The sequence below is a fragment of the Oreochromis aureus genome, linkage group 6 (assembly GCF_013358895.1).
Source record: "Oreochromis aureus strain Israel breed Guangdong linkage group 6, ZZ_aureus, whole genome shotgun sequence".
Classification (NCBI taxonomy): domain Eukaryota; kingdom Metazoa; phylum Chordata; class Actinopteri; order Cichliformes; family Cichlidae; genus Oreochromis; species Oreochromis aureus.
In genome coordinates this window covers 40,835,026-40,854,938 of record NC_052947.1, presented here as the reverse complement: position 1 = coordinate 40,854,938, position 19,913 = coordinate 40,835,026, and the positions used below count along the sequence as shown (strand labels likewise).

At 45.8% G+C, this 19,913-nt stretch overlaps 1 protein-coding gene across 1 annotated transcript in view; it reads right to left on the bottom strand.

Annotated features, from left to right (window-relative positions):
* The window catches only part of neurl1aa (neuralized E3 ubiquitin protein ligase 1Aa), a 45,465-nt gene that overhangs the window by 11,449 nt on the left and 14,103 nt on the right, over nucleotides 1-19,913 (bottom strand). Inside the window, exon 4 of the mRNA XM_031738950.2 lies at nucleotides 5,578-6,306. Coding sequence (XP_031594810.1) covers nucleotides 5,578-6,306 — 729 coding nt within the window. The remainder of the gene's footprint in view (nucleotides 1-5,577; nucleotides 6,307-19,913) is intronic.

Sequence of the window (19,913 nt, the reverse complement as noted above, 5' to 3'; positions counted from 1 at the left end):
GTTGAAAGGGAGTTTTTCCTTCCCACTGTCACCAACTGCTTGCTCATGGGGCGGGGGTCTGATTGTGGGGTTTTCTCTGTCTTTCTATATGGTCTTTACCTTTCAATATAAAAGACCTAGAGGTGACTGTTGTTGTGAATTGGCGCCATATAAATAAAACTGAATTGAATTTGAGCCTGTGAGCCTGACAGAATCACTTAATTTTGTTTTAATTCAGCATTCCAAGATTGTGTCTCAGTGTTGGCACTAGCATGTCAACACTAGTGTACTTGTGTAATGCATTAATTTCGATAGTGTGGTGTCATCCTCTGCTGGATGAAAAATATTTGCTACCGTACACCATCTACACACCTATAACGCACTGCATGTGCCCAGACTCGACACTTTTGTTCTCAAAATAGCAAGTTGGAGTGAAGGCACATTATTAAAGACCACTAGCAGCACTATCAGCAAATGTTTCATCAAGTGCAAGTTCATGCACATTTGCACAAATATACCTTTGATAGAATAAAGATTTCAGACATAAATTTAGCCATGTCACGAAACATGTGCTAGCTAGACTGCTAGCACACGCGCATGATTTAAAATCGTCGAGCATGATTCAACCTCTGCTCAACGCACGAGGAACCGCGAGGAAGAGTGCGCATTCAAGACCACGACAATGTGCACTTCTGTGAATAAGGCTGAATGTACACACAGCCTCGTTTCTGAGGAAATTCCACGGAGCACCTTTAAATATCAAGACTGATATGGAAAACTTCTGACAGAGGGACACACACTGATGCACATACGCAGTTAAACACGCCTTCCTTCAAACAGTAATGAGAAACTTTTAAAAGCTTCCTGTCGTTAAAGCCAACAGAACTGATTCAGTATTGATTTCATCCTCGGTGTCATTACCCTGTCTGAGCTCTCTCGGCTCACCTCACATATACTCGTGTGTTTGACTACAGCTGGCGCTTTCACAAAAGGTCCTTTACTTCACGCTTTGTTTGAAGCGACGACTGTTTGATCCCGCCGTCCCGAAGACGAGGAGCCCGCTGGGACACGTCTCTCGCTCCAACTAGCAGGGTTGGTTTGAATTCAGCTTAAACTGAGAGCCAAATTGCTCTCCAGTAAACACAGAGCAATAAATCATATCGTTACAACTTTGAGATAAGAGGCATTTCCTAATTCAAAGCAGCTGGAAAGTAAAGATGATTCGCACCTCGGCGGGACTTCCGAGATGGGCCTCGATAAGGAGACGCGCCTTGGACCGCTTTCATTGTTCTGAGCTTCCTGTTTTGATGCGCTGCCAAGGCTTTCCGTTTTCAGTAAACGATTATTAGAAGTCCACACAGACCAACCAGATGGCCTGCGGTGCAGATAGTCGTAGTCAGAATGTAATTTAACAGTAAAGTAGGTGACCTCCTGGTGCAAGGACAGCCGATACAAATGAGACATTTAGATGTGTTTGGATTGAAAAACAAGAGCCTAACAGCCAATCAGCTGGAAAGACAGGGGCTTTCTACACAGAGCTTCACTGAAGCTCACTGTGATTTGTATCGACGTAGCTGTCACGGTTACTCTGTTGATGGTAAGTGGGTCAGGCTAACAGAGGGCAACATTAGCGAACATACAGAACTGAGCATTCAAAGAGGCTTTTGATGATGAGCTGGTTAAAGTGCAGGTTATTCCCCTCTAACTTCTTTTAACCTCGGCTTCCTCTTCCGCCGCTGTCGGGGACGAAAAGCAGCAGGTATTTATAGATGCTCTTCCTCCACACAAACACTCGTGACACCTCTGAAAGGTCGTAGCTGGTTGGGCTGCTACGCCTCTTAACCACTGCATTAATAACAGACGGCGTTTACGCGTCAGCCTGTAAAAGCTGACAAAAGTGTTCTCCTTTCCCTGTCGGCGCTGCTGGTAGCGTACACGATAACCCAGCCTGCTGTTAAAAATGATGTTTGTAAGAATGTCGAGGTGGGGCTGTCACTGAAATCGGTGGTGCAGACCTTCTGTGGCAGACCTGAGAACAAGTATCATTCAGAATGGCATCCATAACACACACACACACACACACGCGCACGCACGCACGCACGCACGCACGCACACACACCTTTAGGACAGGCATGTTTGTCAGGGCGAAATGAAGTGCAAACACTTTCCTGTCATTATCAAACCATAAACAAACCTCAGGTGCTCGACGCACAGACAAAGTCTCCGTCCTGCTGAGGCCTCACGTCGTCTCGGTCACACCGAAGCCTCTCGTGGCCACTTTTCCACCTTTGCTCGCTCTCTTCCTGTTTTTCGTCTCCTCCGAGAGTCTACTCCTCTCTCTAATCCTATGACTGTGTTTAGACTCTTCCTACTTTATGGGACGTCTGCTGTAAATATTGTGACAAACAAGAGTAACAGAGCGCTCTCGCTAACTCTTGACCCTCTGCTGAATAAAGAGTCATGACCGTGACTGTAATTTCCAGAGGCTGAGAAGTTGTTTTCCTCAGCCGCCTCACTGTCAGAGCGTTCAACACTTAACACAAATAGATTTGGACCCCAGGGAGGAAGTGGGGAGCCCAGACAAATTAAGATCAATACACTGATCTGTAAGTTCCTGACCTCCGGACACGTCGCTGAGCTAAAGCGATGGCTATTCTCACCATCAATTACTCTTTCACGCAGAATTACTCGCAAGATAAAGCGTGCAGCCAAAGACAAAAGGTGCTCGTTACTCCACATACAGGAGGCGGATAAAATATGAAGGAGGCGGAGCACTAGTGACATGTACTGCAAAGCCTTACATGCTTGTTACATTCATCATATTTGTGTCAATTAAGGCTTGAATAACTGCATTATAAATGGGTTACTTAAAAACCGATGATTTAAAAATCCAACTGTCCTCACGAGGCCCCACATGGGCTGTAGTGAAGTGAAACCCTATTAAATTAGCTACCTAATGCATAGCACAGTGTTCAATACTTGCAGATATGTCTTAAATTAATAAATCAAAAAATAAAAACTGACCGATTGGCACCAGGGCCACCACTAGGGGGGACTGTGGGGTGCCTCGCCACATTTGGACTAGAGATGGCACGATACCACTTTTTTATGTCCGATACCGATACCGATATCATAAATTTGGATATCTGCCGATACCGATATGAATCCGATATAGTGTGTTTTTAATCAATAAAACTGTTTTTTAATATCTTGCTGCATTTTGTATAAGTTCATACTCAAGTTTAAATAAACAATAACACTAAAGCTATTCTGTTATACCTGTATGTAAAAAATACACTGCACCCAAAATATTTTATAGTTCAGCAACACTGATCAATCTAATAAACTTAAACCTGCTCCATCCTCCCTATTCTGGTATTTTAAAGAGTACTTAGCAGAAATATTAAGCAACCTAACTAATAGGGTTGCAAACTCCCAGCAAAAAAAAAAAAGGGAACCACCCCCACCCTCCCACCTCATGATGCTTAATCGACGTAATCAACTTTAATTTGATGCAGGGTGAAAAAAAAATGCACAGAATTAAATTATTTTTCAAGAATAATTAAATAGATTCAACATCTTTCTTCAACAGAATTGCAGACTGCACAGATGGTATCTTCCCAAAGGAAAAAGTACTATAGCTTACTAGGGTATATTAGACTTAACAGTTACTATATACAGTAATGGACTTCTATACATTTTACATCAGATTAAAACTTTGGGTGTAAGATTCAGATAATTATTTATTAAAAGCTAGACATTTTAAATGAGAATAAGAAAGAAAAGTATGTCTTTGTGCCCCTTTTCCTGTTAATGCCCTATCGGCCCCCTGGCTAAACTTTGCTAGATCCGCCCCTGCACAGTTACCAGCCGTCAGCTACTTAGAAAAGGATCCTGGTGTAGAAAGTAATATTAAATAAATTCTAACAACAGCTTATCAAGGTTAAAGGTGCTGCTGTTGTTCAGCCGCTGGTTTCCTCTTTCTGGTGCAAAGTGGGCCAAAAACAAAGAAGAGAGACGGACTCGCGACAGAAAAGCCGATCAGCTGATCATTAAGCAGTTTCATGATTGAAGTAGCTGCAGGAAGGTGAGGGAGAGAGAGAGAGAGGCAGTCGCTCCATATATCGGTTGTTAAGCTTAACATGGGAACGCTTTACAAACATTCAGAGATGAACTTACACACTTGCTTTACTTCTCTCTGGGATAACTTCCTCGGAGATGAAATGCTGGTTTGGTAGCGAGGCTACAAATACACACAGCCGCTCTATCACGTGAGCACACTGCTCCGAGGTGCTACGGTTATGAGCCGAGTTATGCCGTGTCGCAAGTTTTGTGAGGTGTTTTTTTTTATATTTAATGTATCGGATTACATTTTTAATTTCTCACCGATATCCGATCCAGTAATTTACGTCAGTATCGGACCGATACGGATACGTAATATCGGATCGGTCCATCTCTAATTTGGACATCCTGACTAGAGGAATAAATCTCATTGTAACTTTTTCTTTTGTTGTGTTGCTAAAATCTATCACGTTCTCATCTCCTCATTAACAGCACTGCCCCTGTTAAATAATAAAAACTCCAAAGAGAACATGATGATATTATTAGAAGTGTACACATCCTAAATATCTGAGTTTTGTATCAAAGCTCTTGATGCTGCGTTCACAGTAAATTAGCTTCGTTTTAAAGGGTTCTGCTACGAGCGCCAGTGAGAAAATGAAATCCAGACCAGAAAATTCACTTTCACTGCAGATTAGTTTGAAGCGTTATCAGACACCAAAACACTCCACAGCCATTTGTAATCCTGTGAAACGAGATTTTACGACGTTGGGAAGTTAGAGTACCAACAATCAGCCGAACCTCTCATTTGGGTTTTTCAGATGCAGGGACCAGTGTTTTGAAGTGGTCCTTATGCAAAACCTGAACTGAGGAGCCTTTCTAAGATCTCTAATCTCTCTCAAATACTTTCTGAGAATATTATTTGTCTTGATGTTCATTCGCTGGGTGGCAATCCAAAGGTGGGGAAGCAGCAGCAGCTACAAACATGAGGGAACACATGTGAGGTGGGCTTCAGTACAAAGCAACTCACAGATGTGCTGTGATGTAGGCAGCTGAAGACTCGCTAACTGGATGTGTAGAGGGATAATCAGCTGATGTGGGACTGTGGCTGAGCTTGATTTCTCACCTGAACAAATGCTATGTTTAATTAAACCAGGACAAGGACCGACAGCAAACCTGCGTGATAAATAATTCAGCTTTACTTTGATCAGGAGAGGGTGGAGAGAACATCTGGGGAACAACACTCGGAAAACAGCCCGAGGAGCTCAAACCTGGGCCTCTGCCTCTTTTAGTGAAAGTGGTCACGAGCCGGGTGGTAGCTGAAGGCTTATAGTCCAGCATCACCGTCTCAGAGCAGTTTAGTCCTTCGGAGAAGACCAATAATATCTGATTTCTAATGAAATTAATTTCTTTCATGGAGCATGAAGCTGATGTTTCATTTCTGCTGGGTTTGCTTTATATTATAAGATAAAGACCTACAATCACACAAAATGCCAGGGGCCTAAAAATAGTTTTACCTTTGTTATTATGGTAACCTACCCAGAATCCTCAGCTGTGTCACTGCGCCATGCAAGCCGAAGAACATCCACAGCGGGCGGGAGTTGTCCACGCACACCTGCATGCCCACGTTGGTGCCGTTGTGGCTGAGGATGACCTCCCCCTCCTGGTTGACCAAGAAGCCCAGGATGTCACTGCTCTGTAGAGGCGTCGGCACTCGGCACACCGCCCAGAACTCCTTCCTGTCCACCAGGGCCTCAGGGTTGTAGGGCAAGTCGCTGGGGCGCAGCACCGCCGGGTCGCAGGACGTCACACCGTAGGACAGAGAGCCCGAGCGCGCCGGGCTCGACTTGGTGACTTTGATGAACACGGTCTCGCCGATGCGCAGGGGCCGGTTCGTGAAGACCAGCGTGCGCTCTTCGCGCGCATGCTCAGATCGTGCCACCGTCTGCTCGTCCAGCGTCTTAATGTGGGCGCCGCGCAGCTGGTGGAAGTGGAGGTCGCTCTCCAGGGTGGACGGCAGGAGGGAGGACTGCTGGGAGTTGAGGGAGTTCTGCGGGATGGGGCAGCTGGAGGAGGAGGAGGTGGAGGACAGGTGGAGGGTGTGGCGGTGGGAGCGGCTGTGGGCTGAGCCACCGTCCTCCTGCTGCAGGTTGAGGTCGCACAGGCTGACGGACAGGCGCGAGTCGTCCGCTTCACGCCGCAGAGAGGAGGAGCGCACCGTGGTGAAGGAGCGTGGACGCAGGCAGTCTGGAGGAACAATCTCGCTGTCTGGAAGAGGAGGAGGAGAGGACAGCGGTTTAAATCAGCACTGCTGTGTTTTGCTCTGATTAGCAATTTTCCTAAAGCCTGTGGGAATGAAGTTTGCAGCTCACTAAGTCTGAACAGCACTCAGAAGGGCTGAATCTGCAGCTGGTCTGACAACATGGTAACGATAAAAAAAGAGCAATTTCATTTCACTAGCATGAGCTGCATGCAGCGCAAGGTAGGTCTAATTACTCGATGCTGAGGCAGAGTGTCAGGAAGTGTGTTTAAAGATAAAGAAATTAAAGACAGTAGTGGGTCGCTCCGGTATCTGTGCTCTGCTGAATCATCACGTTTTAGACAAGGTGTACAATGCTGCACGATGTGTGTGTGTGTGTGTGTGTGTGTGTGTGTGTGTGTGTGTGTGTGTGTGTGTGTGTGTGTGTGTGTGTGTGTGTGTGTGTGTGTGTGTGTGTGTGTGTGTTTACATATCTTTGTGGGGACCAAAATCCCTGTCCCCATAAGTCTGAAGACATTTTTGAGGCTCGAAATGTGGTTTTAGTGTCAGGGTTACAGTTGGGTTATGGTTATGGTTAGGGGCTAGGGAAAGCATTATGTCAATGAGACGCCCTCGCTAAGATATGAAAACGAGTGTGTGTGTGTGGGTGTGTGCTGGCTGCATTCCTTGCACTCCATAGTACAGTATCACTCCACAGACATCTATTAATATATACCAATACATGTCTTTAATAGCAGGAGTAGTGGCCACATACATACAAATACACACACCTCTGATAAACTCTCAGGTTGCTTCCCATCCTACGCGCTGACACAGCTGCTTAAAATAACACCCTTAATGTGCCCTCCCTCTCTCCCTCCCACCTCGCCCCTCCTGGCCTGGTGGTAGGGGTAAAATTAGCCTAATACGCTGACAGCGCCCAGCTCCTCGAGCTCACAGTGAGGCTGGACCACTTGGGAAAACGACCTCCTATTCCTCTTAGATGGTACCGAGAGACCCTCCTCAGTCAAAACAAGAGGCACACACACACACATATCTATTAAAAAAGTGGGCTGGGGAGGTGGAGGAGGTCCATGGATGAGAAACAGCCATCGACGGTCTCTGGAGAGTCTCGAGTCCCGGTCAGCTCTATCTGTCCAGGACCTGAGAGCTCTGACTTCAGATAAACCTCTTAGCACTAATTACCAAGGCCGCGGGACGGGCTGCTAACTGTAACTGCAACGAGGAAAACAGAACAGCCAAGCTTCTTATGATCCCACAGCTGACAGGGACACAAGCCAAAAAGGAGACAGAGTGAGTACAGTCCCATTGACAGGGCCACCCGAAACAGGAAGCCTCCATCATCAGGACCGAGTAAATTTGAGATTAGCTTCAACTTGTGGAATTAATTTAACTGATTCAAGCATGAAATCATATAAAAGCATAACACGGGCAGTTAAAAACAGTCTAAGGTACATATATCGCACAGAACTAGGGATGAGACTCAACATGTTGTCAAGGATAGAAAACGGTGTCTTTATGTCCCACAGCAGGAGATTCAGAGTGAAAGTGCCAGCACAAAACCTCTATTTCAGCATCAAAGCTGGTCTCATCCTTGTCCTCCACTTTACAGGAATCTTGTCCCAATAAAAATGGAAACTGGATGTAAACAAGTCTACAAACCAGATCTATCCTTCAGGTTGATCAGGCCCAGTGTACATGGAAGATGGACATCACCATTTGGTTTTTCATAAACTGGAGCATTTAGGTTACCATCCAAAGTCTTGCTCCATTTGTCTATTTTATTCTAAATGTTAAAAACACCTCAGATTCACATCTAGCAACTGAGAGCAGAGATCTGAAAAGTGTTTAATGAGGTCATGAATGAAGTAAGAGGTCATTTTTATGCCTCCACACCCAGAAAACCTGCCCTCTGCTGACAGGTTGAAATCATCGCATTGACTCCACTTTTCAGGCTGCGCTCCTGTTTCATACAGACGATGCTGCTGGAGTAAACCGACTCATCCTCATCAGTCACTGACCTTTAAACTCTACTGCTGCTGGTACAGATGAGATTTTCGGATCAGTTTTAGGATCTGCGACCAAGATTCAGACGACTGGCTCACGGCATCAGTGCATACTCTGGTGTGGATATTGTTCAGATACAAAGGTGGAAGCAGAATTCGTCCGTCTTGACAGTAGTTCCTTTGACTTTTTCATTTTAATCCGTTGTTTTGGATAATCACTGACACATTTGAATTTCTACCAAAGTATTCCTCATTCCCTGATCCAAGCTCCACCAGCACGCCTTAATAAAACGATCACCTAAGAGGATATCTCACTCATCTACAAAGACGCTGACTGGCATCAAATATCAGTTTGTGAATTTGTTGGAGTGAAGTGGAGATGACAGCAGTCTGCTCAGCGCTCCATCCTCTGAGAGTGACACGTCTGATTTTCTGCATCATCGCTGAAATGCCGTCTGATGAGATCTCGTGCGCCGTCAAAGCCGAGACCGTCGTGTCAGTTGTCAATTAAAGCTAGCTGCTAACCCAGACCGTGCCGCCCTGTGATTAATGTTAAATGGGACTAAGGCCTTGTAATTGTGCTAATTGATTTCGCAGCAAGGGATAAAGCGGAGAGGACAGTGCCTTTGGTGCACAGGGCGACTCCCAAAGACTGCTAATCAACCATTAAACACCTCTGCTCAGAAGTGTGCAGCAGTTACCCCAGAGTCCCCGAGGCTAGCTGTAGATGACTAGCTTGAATTTCATCTACTTTCTCAGCTATCAATCCCCCGCTGATGGACTCTGAGCCTCCATGAAAACCCTTGCCAGGGCTTAGAGGAGATTCTGTGCAAATGAACGGCCTGACGACGTTTGGATGTTGGGTTTTAATTGAACAGCTCAATCTGCCACGTGGTCCATTTCTGGATTTCATGCAGTTTCCTTGGAAGGAGCTTCATTTGCTGAAGGGAGACCTTTAATGAAGCAGAGATTTTACATTTTACTCACTGATGATGAGGGAAAGCCTCTCCTTTTAGGCATGCCGCCCGGTCGCTCAGAGTCACTGGGGGATGTGAATGACATCACCAAACAAAATTGCGTGCCTCTTGCAGTTATCTGCTGCCCATCACTCTGTCGCAAATTGGATTATGATGGGACAGACTTTGTCGCAAGACTTCCGGGACTGGAGCTGATGATGGCACATCTCGAGGGAGGATAACAGCGAGAGGAGCAGAGCTGGCAAAGGAGGGGTGGTGCTGCCCGTGACAGTGCTGGATTTGTGTAGAAAGGAGGTGATGGAGGCTTCCAAAGAGCCGCACATCAGCTCCCTCTCTCACACCTTCAGTGTCGCGCTGACGCAAATGCAGAATGTGTGAACATAAACCCATATACACGGGAAATTGATTTCTTTAAAAAAAATCTCATCTTTTATCAGCTTTTTTCCCCTGCGAAGCTTCTCTGATGGTTTATGTTCCTTTTTACATCTCACTCTCTTCCCCTTCATCCCTCACTTTTCAAAGAGTAGTCATTTCAAACTCATACCAGATTGTGCACCGTGTATTCTTCTCTCTGCTTTTATTCATCAAAGGCCGGCGAGACGGAGCAACGCCGTACCGCATGTGCTCCTAATGCCCGCTGTTAGCTTGGGAAGAGAGAGAGCTCTGAAAGGACTGCAGAACATTTACTGAGTGTGTGTGTGTGTGTGTGTGTGTGTGTGTGTGTGTGTGTGTGTGTGTGTGTGTGTGTGTGTGTGTGTGTGTGTGTGTACCCAGCATGCATTTGTGTGCCCGTGTCCGTTTGCGACCTCACCAGCTGCTGCCCGCTAATCATGGTGCACCTGCGTTTTGAGTCGATACAGGCCTTTTGTCCTATTGGTCCCTTTCAAAGCCGCCACTCACAGATGCTCTCTCCGATTGGCCGAGGCCACATTTTCTTCACTTTGCATGAAACACTGTGTATTTGTGTGAGTGTGTTGCTCACGTCTCTCTAACACTGAGGATGCAGCTGCTGACTCTGAGCCTGGAGGAGCTGGAGAAATGAAGCAATCACCTGATTCTTCACTTCTGAGTGAGCTGCAAACCGAATGTAGCACCTGTTGAAGCCCAGGCAGTAATTCTCGCATTGGTACGTGAGAGTTATGGGTCAGTGCTTCCACTGGACTTTTCATAATTAAACCTATTTGTCTTTTCCGTTTCAGTGTTCCTCCTCCGAGCGGTTTTTATTAGAATATTCGGCACCTGTTGGGCTAATCTATTGTGAGTGCATGGACAGGAATCGGCGGGGTGGGCGGGTCAGTGGGAGAATGGCAGCGTGTCTGTTTTGGCCGGCGCAGGCTTTGGCTCGCACTGTAAATGTTTTTAATTAGCGAATAGCCACAAAGCAGGTTAGCTAATGCTGCGCATGGGGAGGCGGATAGAGGGAGAGGCTGGCTTAGTGGCTTTGCTAGCCTGAGCAGAAGGAACGTGCCAGGGGTTTGAGCCAGTGTTGGAGAGAGGGTGTGGGGGGCCGGAGGTGGAGATGGCGGATTTACTCTCTCTCACGCACACAGTCTATCTCACAGGGCTTATCTTTATCCACAGTCTGTGGAGGGTTTCATCTGATGTCAGCAGAGATGGAGAGAGAGAGGGAGAGCTGGAACTCGGAAAGACAATGAAAAGAAGGATCCTAAAGAGATTTGAAAGCGAGAGAAGAGGACAGGGGGAGGGTGTCTGTAGATGTGAAGGGAACTGTCCAGCTGGGATCAGCCAAGAGGGCTGGAAGGTATAGATGGATATCCAGGAAGCTTTTGCTATGAACAGATAAAGCGGAGTGAGAGAGACAACACAGAAAGAGGCAGCGTGGAGCTCGGCAGTGACCGACCCGGGGATTAAAACAACGCAGACTGACTGGCCAAGCGAGAGAGCGAGCAGGATATAAAACAAGAGCAAGAGAGGGACAGTAGAAGGGAGGGATGGAGTCAGAGGGGTCTTTGTGCTAGATGTTTGGGAGTTCTTTATTCCCTGGCATTGGCCCAATCCCTAGTCCCCAATCGGGCTGGGAGGCTTTGAACCCGGGGCTTTTCGAAAGAGCAGCATGCTCTCAGGGCAACACAAGGCCATAACAAAGAGCCGGGCAAAATGCCCGGTAAGTCACAAAAGCCCTGTCCCTTAGGTCATCGGCAGAATTCAGCATGTGCCGCCACGTCTCTGCCAATCGGCATGCCAAGACCTCGGCGCTAATAACCTCCATCATAAGGTTCTTATAATAAAGCCCCCCAGTTTTATTCCTGTGCTCGCACACGAAGAAAGGCTAATTATTACTGCAAGGAGACCGACAGCCCCACCACAAACACATCCAGCACTCTGCTCTCACACATATGGAGGAGACTGCATTCATCACTGTTAATGTGAAAGGCGCTTCTTTCAGACCGACTCACAGCATTCATGCGTAGCTCTGCTTACTTTTAGCGCCTTTCAGCTAATGTTTTGACTCACGACTCGTTCACATGTCGTTTCCAGCCACACAAAACATAAATGTCTGTCTGGGTCACTTCCTACATGAGTTGGTGGAAATGAAACCAGAGTTTAAAGGTTTACTTTATGCTTTTTGTATTCTGTGAAACCCCGACGAGGTCCACAGCGCTTAAAATTTACAGGTTGTCTATTTTTAGACCTGTTTTTTTTTTTTTATTGGTGTATTTCCTTCTTTTGGCATGTTTAAAAATCTGACTCTTTAAATCAGCTGACAGTCCAGGCTCTGTCTAAATGCTGGGACATATTTGTCCTTTGAGTTTTTCCACTTCGTCCTAAATTTGTTCACATCCATTCTGAGAGCAAACTCGGGTTCCTGTCGTCGGGCAGTTTGTAGTGTTCTCTTTCCTTTTAAAATGCATATTTAAAAATGTTTAAGGTTAATTTTCAGTCACTCATTGGCACCATTGTTTTTGCATTATATTTCAACTTACTTTCATTTTTACTCTCCATTTAGATTTAGACACCCAAACTGTTTGGTCAGGGCTTAAAACACCTTTTCACAGACTTTAACTACTTTTAAATATACTCTATACCAAAATATAATATGTATAGATTGTTCCGACTCATTTTGTTACAATGACAACATAATAGGAAATGTAGGAATCTCTAAACATGGAGAACAAAACGAGAAACATCAGCACTCGGAAACACAGTCTGTAAATAAAACCAGTGACTTATATCAGTTATTTTGGAATAACAATGATTTTTCACTGCTAATTAACTAAATGGTAAATATATGGAAAAGCAGTAGCAAAGAAAAGATATTGCTGACAACACCTGTGACACTGATGAAGTCAGATGTAGCATGAAAAGGAAGTGGGGGAGTGGAGGTGGGCTCCAAGGTGGCTTGCAGATGTGCCGTAACTGCAGGGAGCAAAAGCAGCTTAAACAGTACACCCACTGTGAGATTGGCCAGTTGGATGTGTGGAAGAGTGTGAGCCGAGCCCAAACTAACACTACGCTCAAATAAGATACCGATTCCCCAAAAGACTCGGAGGGCGACTGAGACTCTGGCAGCGTGTCCACTGAGCATCGTGAGCTGAACTCTGGGTAAAATTGGACCAAAGAGAAACAGACTTGAGAAGAATCAGTCGGCATGAATCTTGATGAGTCACCACTATTTTACCCCTGTTAAAAGTTATCTGCTGGACCGCTCAGCGCTTATAGAGAGCCCGACTCAGCCAAAGCACGGTCATTTAAAACGAACTGTAAATGCCAAATAATACAAATTCTGTTTACTCGTCTTAGCCTTTGAACCGTCTCACCAACAGCCATCATGAATTATACGCAGCTCGGTTTAGCCAAGAAACACAGCATTGCTAAATTTGCTTTGCTTGGTGTCTTGAGGTCTTTGCAACACTGAACCCACTACATTTCCTAAATGAGAAAAAAGGGAAAAAAGAGCAGATTTACACCATCTTTTCTGCTTTGTGTATTTTTATTGGAGGGCCTGTGTGAAGCGTCAGGATTTGTAAGTGCCGCTATTAACTGGGAGGCTGAGTCCTGCCAAGTCAAACACCAGCGCCAGTCAAGTGCTCGCAGTAATCAAATCATCATTTCACTGAAAGCAGTCGGTTTCTCCCAGAAGTAGGGGAACCCGGGCCGGATAACTCAAACACAGCTAACAGACTTGTGTCACTCCGGATGGCTAAGTTGGCGGAGTTCCTGCGTCGGTGCCAGAGTTCAGTACGGAGGGAGACAGAGGTACTCAGGAGATCAGACTCTGTCACTGTGTCCAAAAGAAAAGACAATCTGCCGTTTTATCAGTTCAGCAGAGTATTTATTATTCTTTGAACACACTTTTGGACTTTAATAATTAAGGTTGTCACATCTTGTCCCGCGGGGTTCTCATCTTGTCATTCGATATATAGAATGTTTTTCACTGCAGTTAGCATGTGTGTGTAGCCTTAGCAAGAGAAACCAGACTGACTTCTTCTTTATTCTTTATAGACTCACTCGGTTAGGCTTACCAGGTTTGGTCACAGATACCAAAAGTTTCTCGGGTCCAACAAACAGGAACTCACTGCTGTTGGACCTACAGGTGTACAGGTGTGGTTGATTCTTCCCACTGTGACCAGAGCCAAACATGCAGAGCCAAGAATCTAGCCCCACTTTCATGAACTTCTTCTAGGGACCAAATTCTAAGAAGACGACCAGGACGAGGAGCAGGGAGGTTTCTGTAAAAGGCTCGAGAGTTTCCAAAGCAGAAAAACAAGAAATGATCTTCTAATGCTGAATGACAGCAAGTTAATGAAACATTAGGGATTTGATGGCACAGGGTAATGTTGTCAGATGATATCATTAGAGCAATGCAATAGCACTAAAACAGCAGAAACAAGAGATCACAACACGAGATATCTGAAAAGTGGTGAAAGCAGTTTTTAGCCCATTGATATCAAATAGACTGAAATGCTAAAACTACCAGCATGTTCATTACACAGGTTTGCAGGGAAATCTTTAATGTCACATTACTTCTCAGAAGTCTTGTGTAAAGTCGACGATAGCGTTTGAAGTATATCCATGTTTTGCAGTGACTAATCAGGTGTCGGACGTCAGTGTTAAACGCTGCCAGACGCGAGCTGCATTTTATTTTGACAGCTTCAAAGAAAAAAGACAAATATTGTGCCTTATCACCATTTCCAGCATCTTTAAAATCAGTCAAGGGAAACCTGCTTTTAGCTGCTCTTCCACCTGCTTTCCAAAGCAAACCTGCCGCAAAGCTACCCGGGAGCACATGAGCGATGCCGTTTCTATCAGAGATGGCATCGCTCACTTTAGCCTCACCAAGGCTGTCATGTTGCGAACGGTTCAGAATGGGACGACCCCGCCTCGCACGCCGACACGCTGTCAGAGATAAGCTAGCTCTGACACATCTTGTGAAAGACGTAAACAAAGAGCCGCTCCTGCTGCGCCTTCATCCATCAAAGCTTCACACATTGTTTTACTCTCGCTGCACTTCTTTACACCTCGTGCACATCTGTCATCTTTGTACAAAAGCACAGTTCTGCGATCTCTGCGGAGTCGTCCTGCAGAATAACACGAGGTTACGTAAGAGAGAGGAGCATGCAGCTTTCAGCACGCGACCGCAGCACGTTTCATGGTTTAGAGTTTAAAATCAGCGCTACCTTCATAACTGCAAGTATTTTGAGTGACAGCAAGTGTTTTTGCTTCCTGTTGGCTCAGTGGGACCTCATTCTCCAGTCCAAAGCTACCATGTAATTCAATCCATCACTTGAGGAAAAAGCTCTGAAAACACTGCAGATATCAGAGGCTCTTTGGAGTTTTGCACCCCAGAGTGTAACTACAGTTTTCCTCCATTCCTCTCTTCCATGTTTTGTATGAACTAAATTAACTGCTGTGCTTCTTTGGGGTGACAGCTAGATTGGCCAACACCTACTCCAAGTCAGCCCGGTCGAGAGGTGGAGAGGTGTTAGCGGCCTCGAGGCTTTGCAATCAGACTTTATTCTCTCTCGTCCTTCAGGGAAGTCCCACAGAGGGCCCGTCTTGATTAAAGCTCCACAGTGACTGACTCATACAATCTGAGTCCTGCTGGCTTCACAACAGCTGGAATTACTCAGATACTCAACCTCCTTCCCGATGTCAAGTAAAGTCCTGCTGTGTGTGTGTGTGTGTGTGTGTGTGTGTGTGTGTGTGTGTGTGTGTGTGTGTGTGTGTGTGTGTGTGTGTGTGTGTGTGTGTACGAGAGTGACGGCTAACCCTAGGAACCGGGACATCGGTGTATATTAAACTGCCTTTGTGGCTCGTTGGATTTCAAGCCTGTGGGGACGGCTTCAGTCTGCCCAAAAGATTATCCTGGCAAACCACAATATTGTATTTGCCCCGTTCAAGGCCAGGTGCAGTCAATCACTCGCTACCCCAGGCTTCTAAGTGGAGACGTAACTATATCTGACACCTTTCTCTGCAGCAGAAGCCTAAAATACAGAGATGTTTGTATGCTGCGAAGGCTCCAAACTTTCCCGGCAAAGCAGATTGACGTGAAGAGAAATCAGGTCTATAACAAAGCTGCGTGTGTGTACACGTAGTGAGTCGCTGTTGGTTTTCCATCATTTTTATGGCCCAGCTTCATGCAAGGTGACAGGTGAAAATCATAAAATTGCTCTCATCGCACTCGTGGAGGTGTGAAAGCACTAAATCGGCCCCCCAGACTCTTCATGTGTGGTGTCTCCCTCGTGGTGATTACTGCGGGGCAGACTATCGCATGACACGGTTCCTATTTCAATCTTTCTACATCAAAGTCATCCTAAATGTCACCTGAGGTCATCCTTCACTCCTCTGCTCCTGAGCCGACCTCAGAACAGCCTCGAGGTGCTGAACATATGACAACTCACAGCCCACTGAGGGCGCTCGACACACTGGCCTGAACATGTGGTAAAAGAAATGTTTTTATAACAGTGGGATCAAATTATGATGATTAAGCTTCTCTAAAATCTCACTGATTGAAAATGCAGAAAAGATTTTTTGTATTAACAGTAGGTCAGATGACCTCGTGTAATGCAACAGAGATCGCTTTTATTAACAAACTCACATCGCAGTGTTTTGCCAGATTGACTTTATGTTCCGATAATTGGAGTTTACATTTATGTTGTTGAACTGCTGCTGAGAAGCACAACGGTCTCAGGACAGAGAAGAGGTGTGTCTGCGTCACAGAGGCAAAAACAAAATGGAAAACAGGACGATACGCACACTGAGCTCAAAATATTAAAGCAACGCTTTGATCAGAGCATCAAGCTACTGATCTGGTATTTTATGGGTTATGAAGAAGCTGCGCGGGCTGAGTTCAGTCAGGTTCCCTAGAGGGGCAACAATGACACAGGATGGTTTTCCAGGTGGATTTCACGGGCACTTTTCCCCTTCTCATCTTTCCTGACTGTCTTGTCACTAGTTTTGCATTTGGCTCGAGTCGATGTGGTGATACCGGGACCCTACAGCTCCTCCGGGATGGCACATCAGCAGCAGGTTTGCTGTGCCCCCAGTAGAGTCTCAGGAGGATGGAGACAGGAGTCACTCAAGGAGAGCTGGACAGGGTCGTAGAAGGCCCTTAACCCATCAGCAGGACCAGCATCTGCTCCTTTGTGCAAAGAGGAACATTATGAGCACTGCCAGAGCTACAAAATGACCTCCAGCAGGCCGCTGGTGTGAATGGCTCTGACCACATGATCAGAAAAAGACTTCATGAGGATGGCCTAGGGGCCGAAGTCCTGTAGTGGACGCTGTGTTCAACGCCTGGCATCATGAATTGTCATTTACCATAAAATACCAGAATTGGCAGCCCTGTGCTTTTCACAGGTGAGAGCAGGTTCACCCTAAGCACATGTGACACACGGGAAAGAGTCTGCATAAGCCTGCCTGTAACATCATTCAGCATGCCCGGGTTGATGGTCTGGGGAGGCATGCACAGCTAACCCACAGGCTAGGCAGGGATGACATTTTTGGACTCATCGTCAGGCCCTACGCTGGTGCAAGGGGTCCTGGGTTTCTCTTGGTGCCCGGCCCCGTGTGATGAGAGGATGCAGGCAGCTCCTGGAGCATGAAGGAACTGATACCATTGACTGGTCCTCACGCATGCCTGACCTAAATCCAACAGAACACCTGTGGGACATTATGTTTTAGTCCATCCATCATCACCACGCACCTCAGACTGTCCAGGAGCCAGTGAAGCCCTGGAGCAGATCTGGGATACTGTCCCAGATCCCTGATGATGTCAGGCATGCATGCACGCATGTAGCCACTTATTAAGTTTGTCTTTATTTACAGAAACAGAGCAACTAATATTAATTGTCTGTGGGCTGTAAGAATGACAGGTGAGAGCACTGAGCTGCAGAGCAACAACCTGGGAGCACCTGAGACAAAACCAGCCTTGCACTCGTCTTACCATTAGTCACAATAAAGCAAAGCACCTGCCTAAGGTAAGCGTTCAATAAAGGAAAAAAGCCCCCCAAATATGAACTGACAGTCAGTAGAGTAAATGCATCCGAGTCATTAAATAAACTGGGTGCCAGTAACTGTGCAGCGTAATGAAACAGCTGGAAGAAGAAGCATGTGAAGTGACATGAAGACAGGCAGATGGGTGATTTGGCGAGATTCCTATCACTGTCCCCACTGAATGAACACACGACCACAGACTGCTGCTCGTTATGAAACTGTTGCACTGCATACACAAGCTGTACAGTTAGAGTTAATCCACCACAGAATTTGAATTCATTCTTTATGTAGCGAGGATTATAGTATTTCCCAAGGAGGCACAGTGAATAATCTCACTCACTGCTGTTAGAGACTGACGTGGAGAGAAAATAAATGTTATTGATCTGAGCAGGGACTCTGGCAGGTGCGCTGTAGCTGTAGCTTGGTTACAACTGCAAACGTCTCAAATTAAAATAAAAAGGGGCTTAAAGATAAAACGTACACAACTGCCAGACCAAATTCATCCAAGACAGCAATGAGAGTGGCGAGTACTACAGCTACTACTGTAGCTGCTCCCTAAATAAAGCCTCACATGTGGCCTATGCAGCAAAGAGGTTCCTGAAGCGCACAGAAACGTGCTGCACAGAGCTGACACAATTGGCCTTTCACCATCACAAAGATGGTGTCTGGTCTGGGTGATGCATTTCTCTCTCTCTCAGCCTTTGGTAGTGCCCCCCCCTCTGAACAGGCCCCCCGTTTATGAGGGCAGATGTCAGTCTGTAGGCCCCCTGAGACTCACTCTGTAGGCAGCCCTGCACATGGCCTGACAGTAAAAAGACAGTAAGGATGACTTAAGCAGAGGGCTTGAGGGGAGAGGACCCGTTTCTGATTAAAACGGTGCTTGAAGCAGTGTCTTCAAGGGTCAGGCATCTCAGAAGGATGTTCGACAGAGAGTTTAATCACTCTAAAGCTTCGGGTGCTAAGCTCAGCTTGTGGACTTGTGCATTTGATGTGCATGAACCATTTTTTGAATGTTCCTTTAAAATGAACCATTAATAACCATTTTTCCTCCCTGCAAACACCGACTGAGTAGGAAAAATGTTGTAAATGGCAACAAGATTTTGAATTATGAACTCTAAGTGTGACTTACAGCAATTATGGTGTAAAAACAGAGAAAACAAAGAATATGGATTCCCCTCATGCCTGGGACACTACACATCCGCCTCTGCCAGCCTGGAGGTAATACTGTCAACCAGCACATATACAATCAAACATGGGACATGTGACCTCTGGTGTATTTTTACAACAGCATCAGCTCTGCACACAGCACACAATTTCTCACATCAAAGCTGCGGCCATACTATCCTGTGCTATGTACCCAGGGTATGCATGCTAAGCTACCTAGCATAGCTGGATAATGCACAATGCCTTTTCATGCCTGCACTGCTTTGGTGTAAACATGTGGGCCGGCCGAGGGCTTTACTGTACACAGCAGCGGGGTGAGTCCCCTGTAGACATACAGCTTACAGTAAACAAAAGGAGAACTCACTTTTTCAACGACAGTGATGTTAAAAGTAAAAACACCAAAATGAAAGGTTGTCTTTACACCTGGTGACTTTCTTATCACCTTTTTTCACTTTAGAGGTTTTTCAAGTGACGAGAAAAGAAGAACAGGTGACGGTGGCTAAGGTAGATACAGGTGTGTCGTCCACCAATCAGAAGGTTGGTGGATCCCCAGATTGCTCCCAACACATTCATCTTACTGTGTATGACATGTAAAGCAATATGTATTGGTACCATTTACCAATCTTCATCTTGGATATTGATGCGTACGGGGCTAAAATGTATAAATTAAAGACTCTGAATTGAAGATTTTTGGTGATCAGCTGTGAAAGAACTTTGCTTCAAGGTTATTCTAGAAGGACAAAAGCTAATTACCCTTCATGAAACGCAGCACTGGGGCTGGATTAAGCTGCCTGTGGGGACCGGTGGACAAAGGGAGCTGGGCGCTCTTATTGAACACCCACCATTTTCCAATTAGTTTGGTAAATCTTGACTAAATAAAGATGGACTAAGGTAAAAGCACCATGTTTGAATTCTATTTACTAGATTTAAATATTCTGACACAGAGCCCTTTTACATGGCAGAGTGTTAAGCAAAGAAGTGGTTTGATCTTTTATAAACAGTTATTTACTT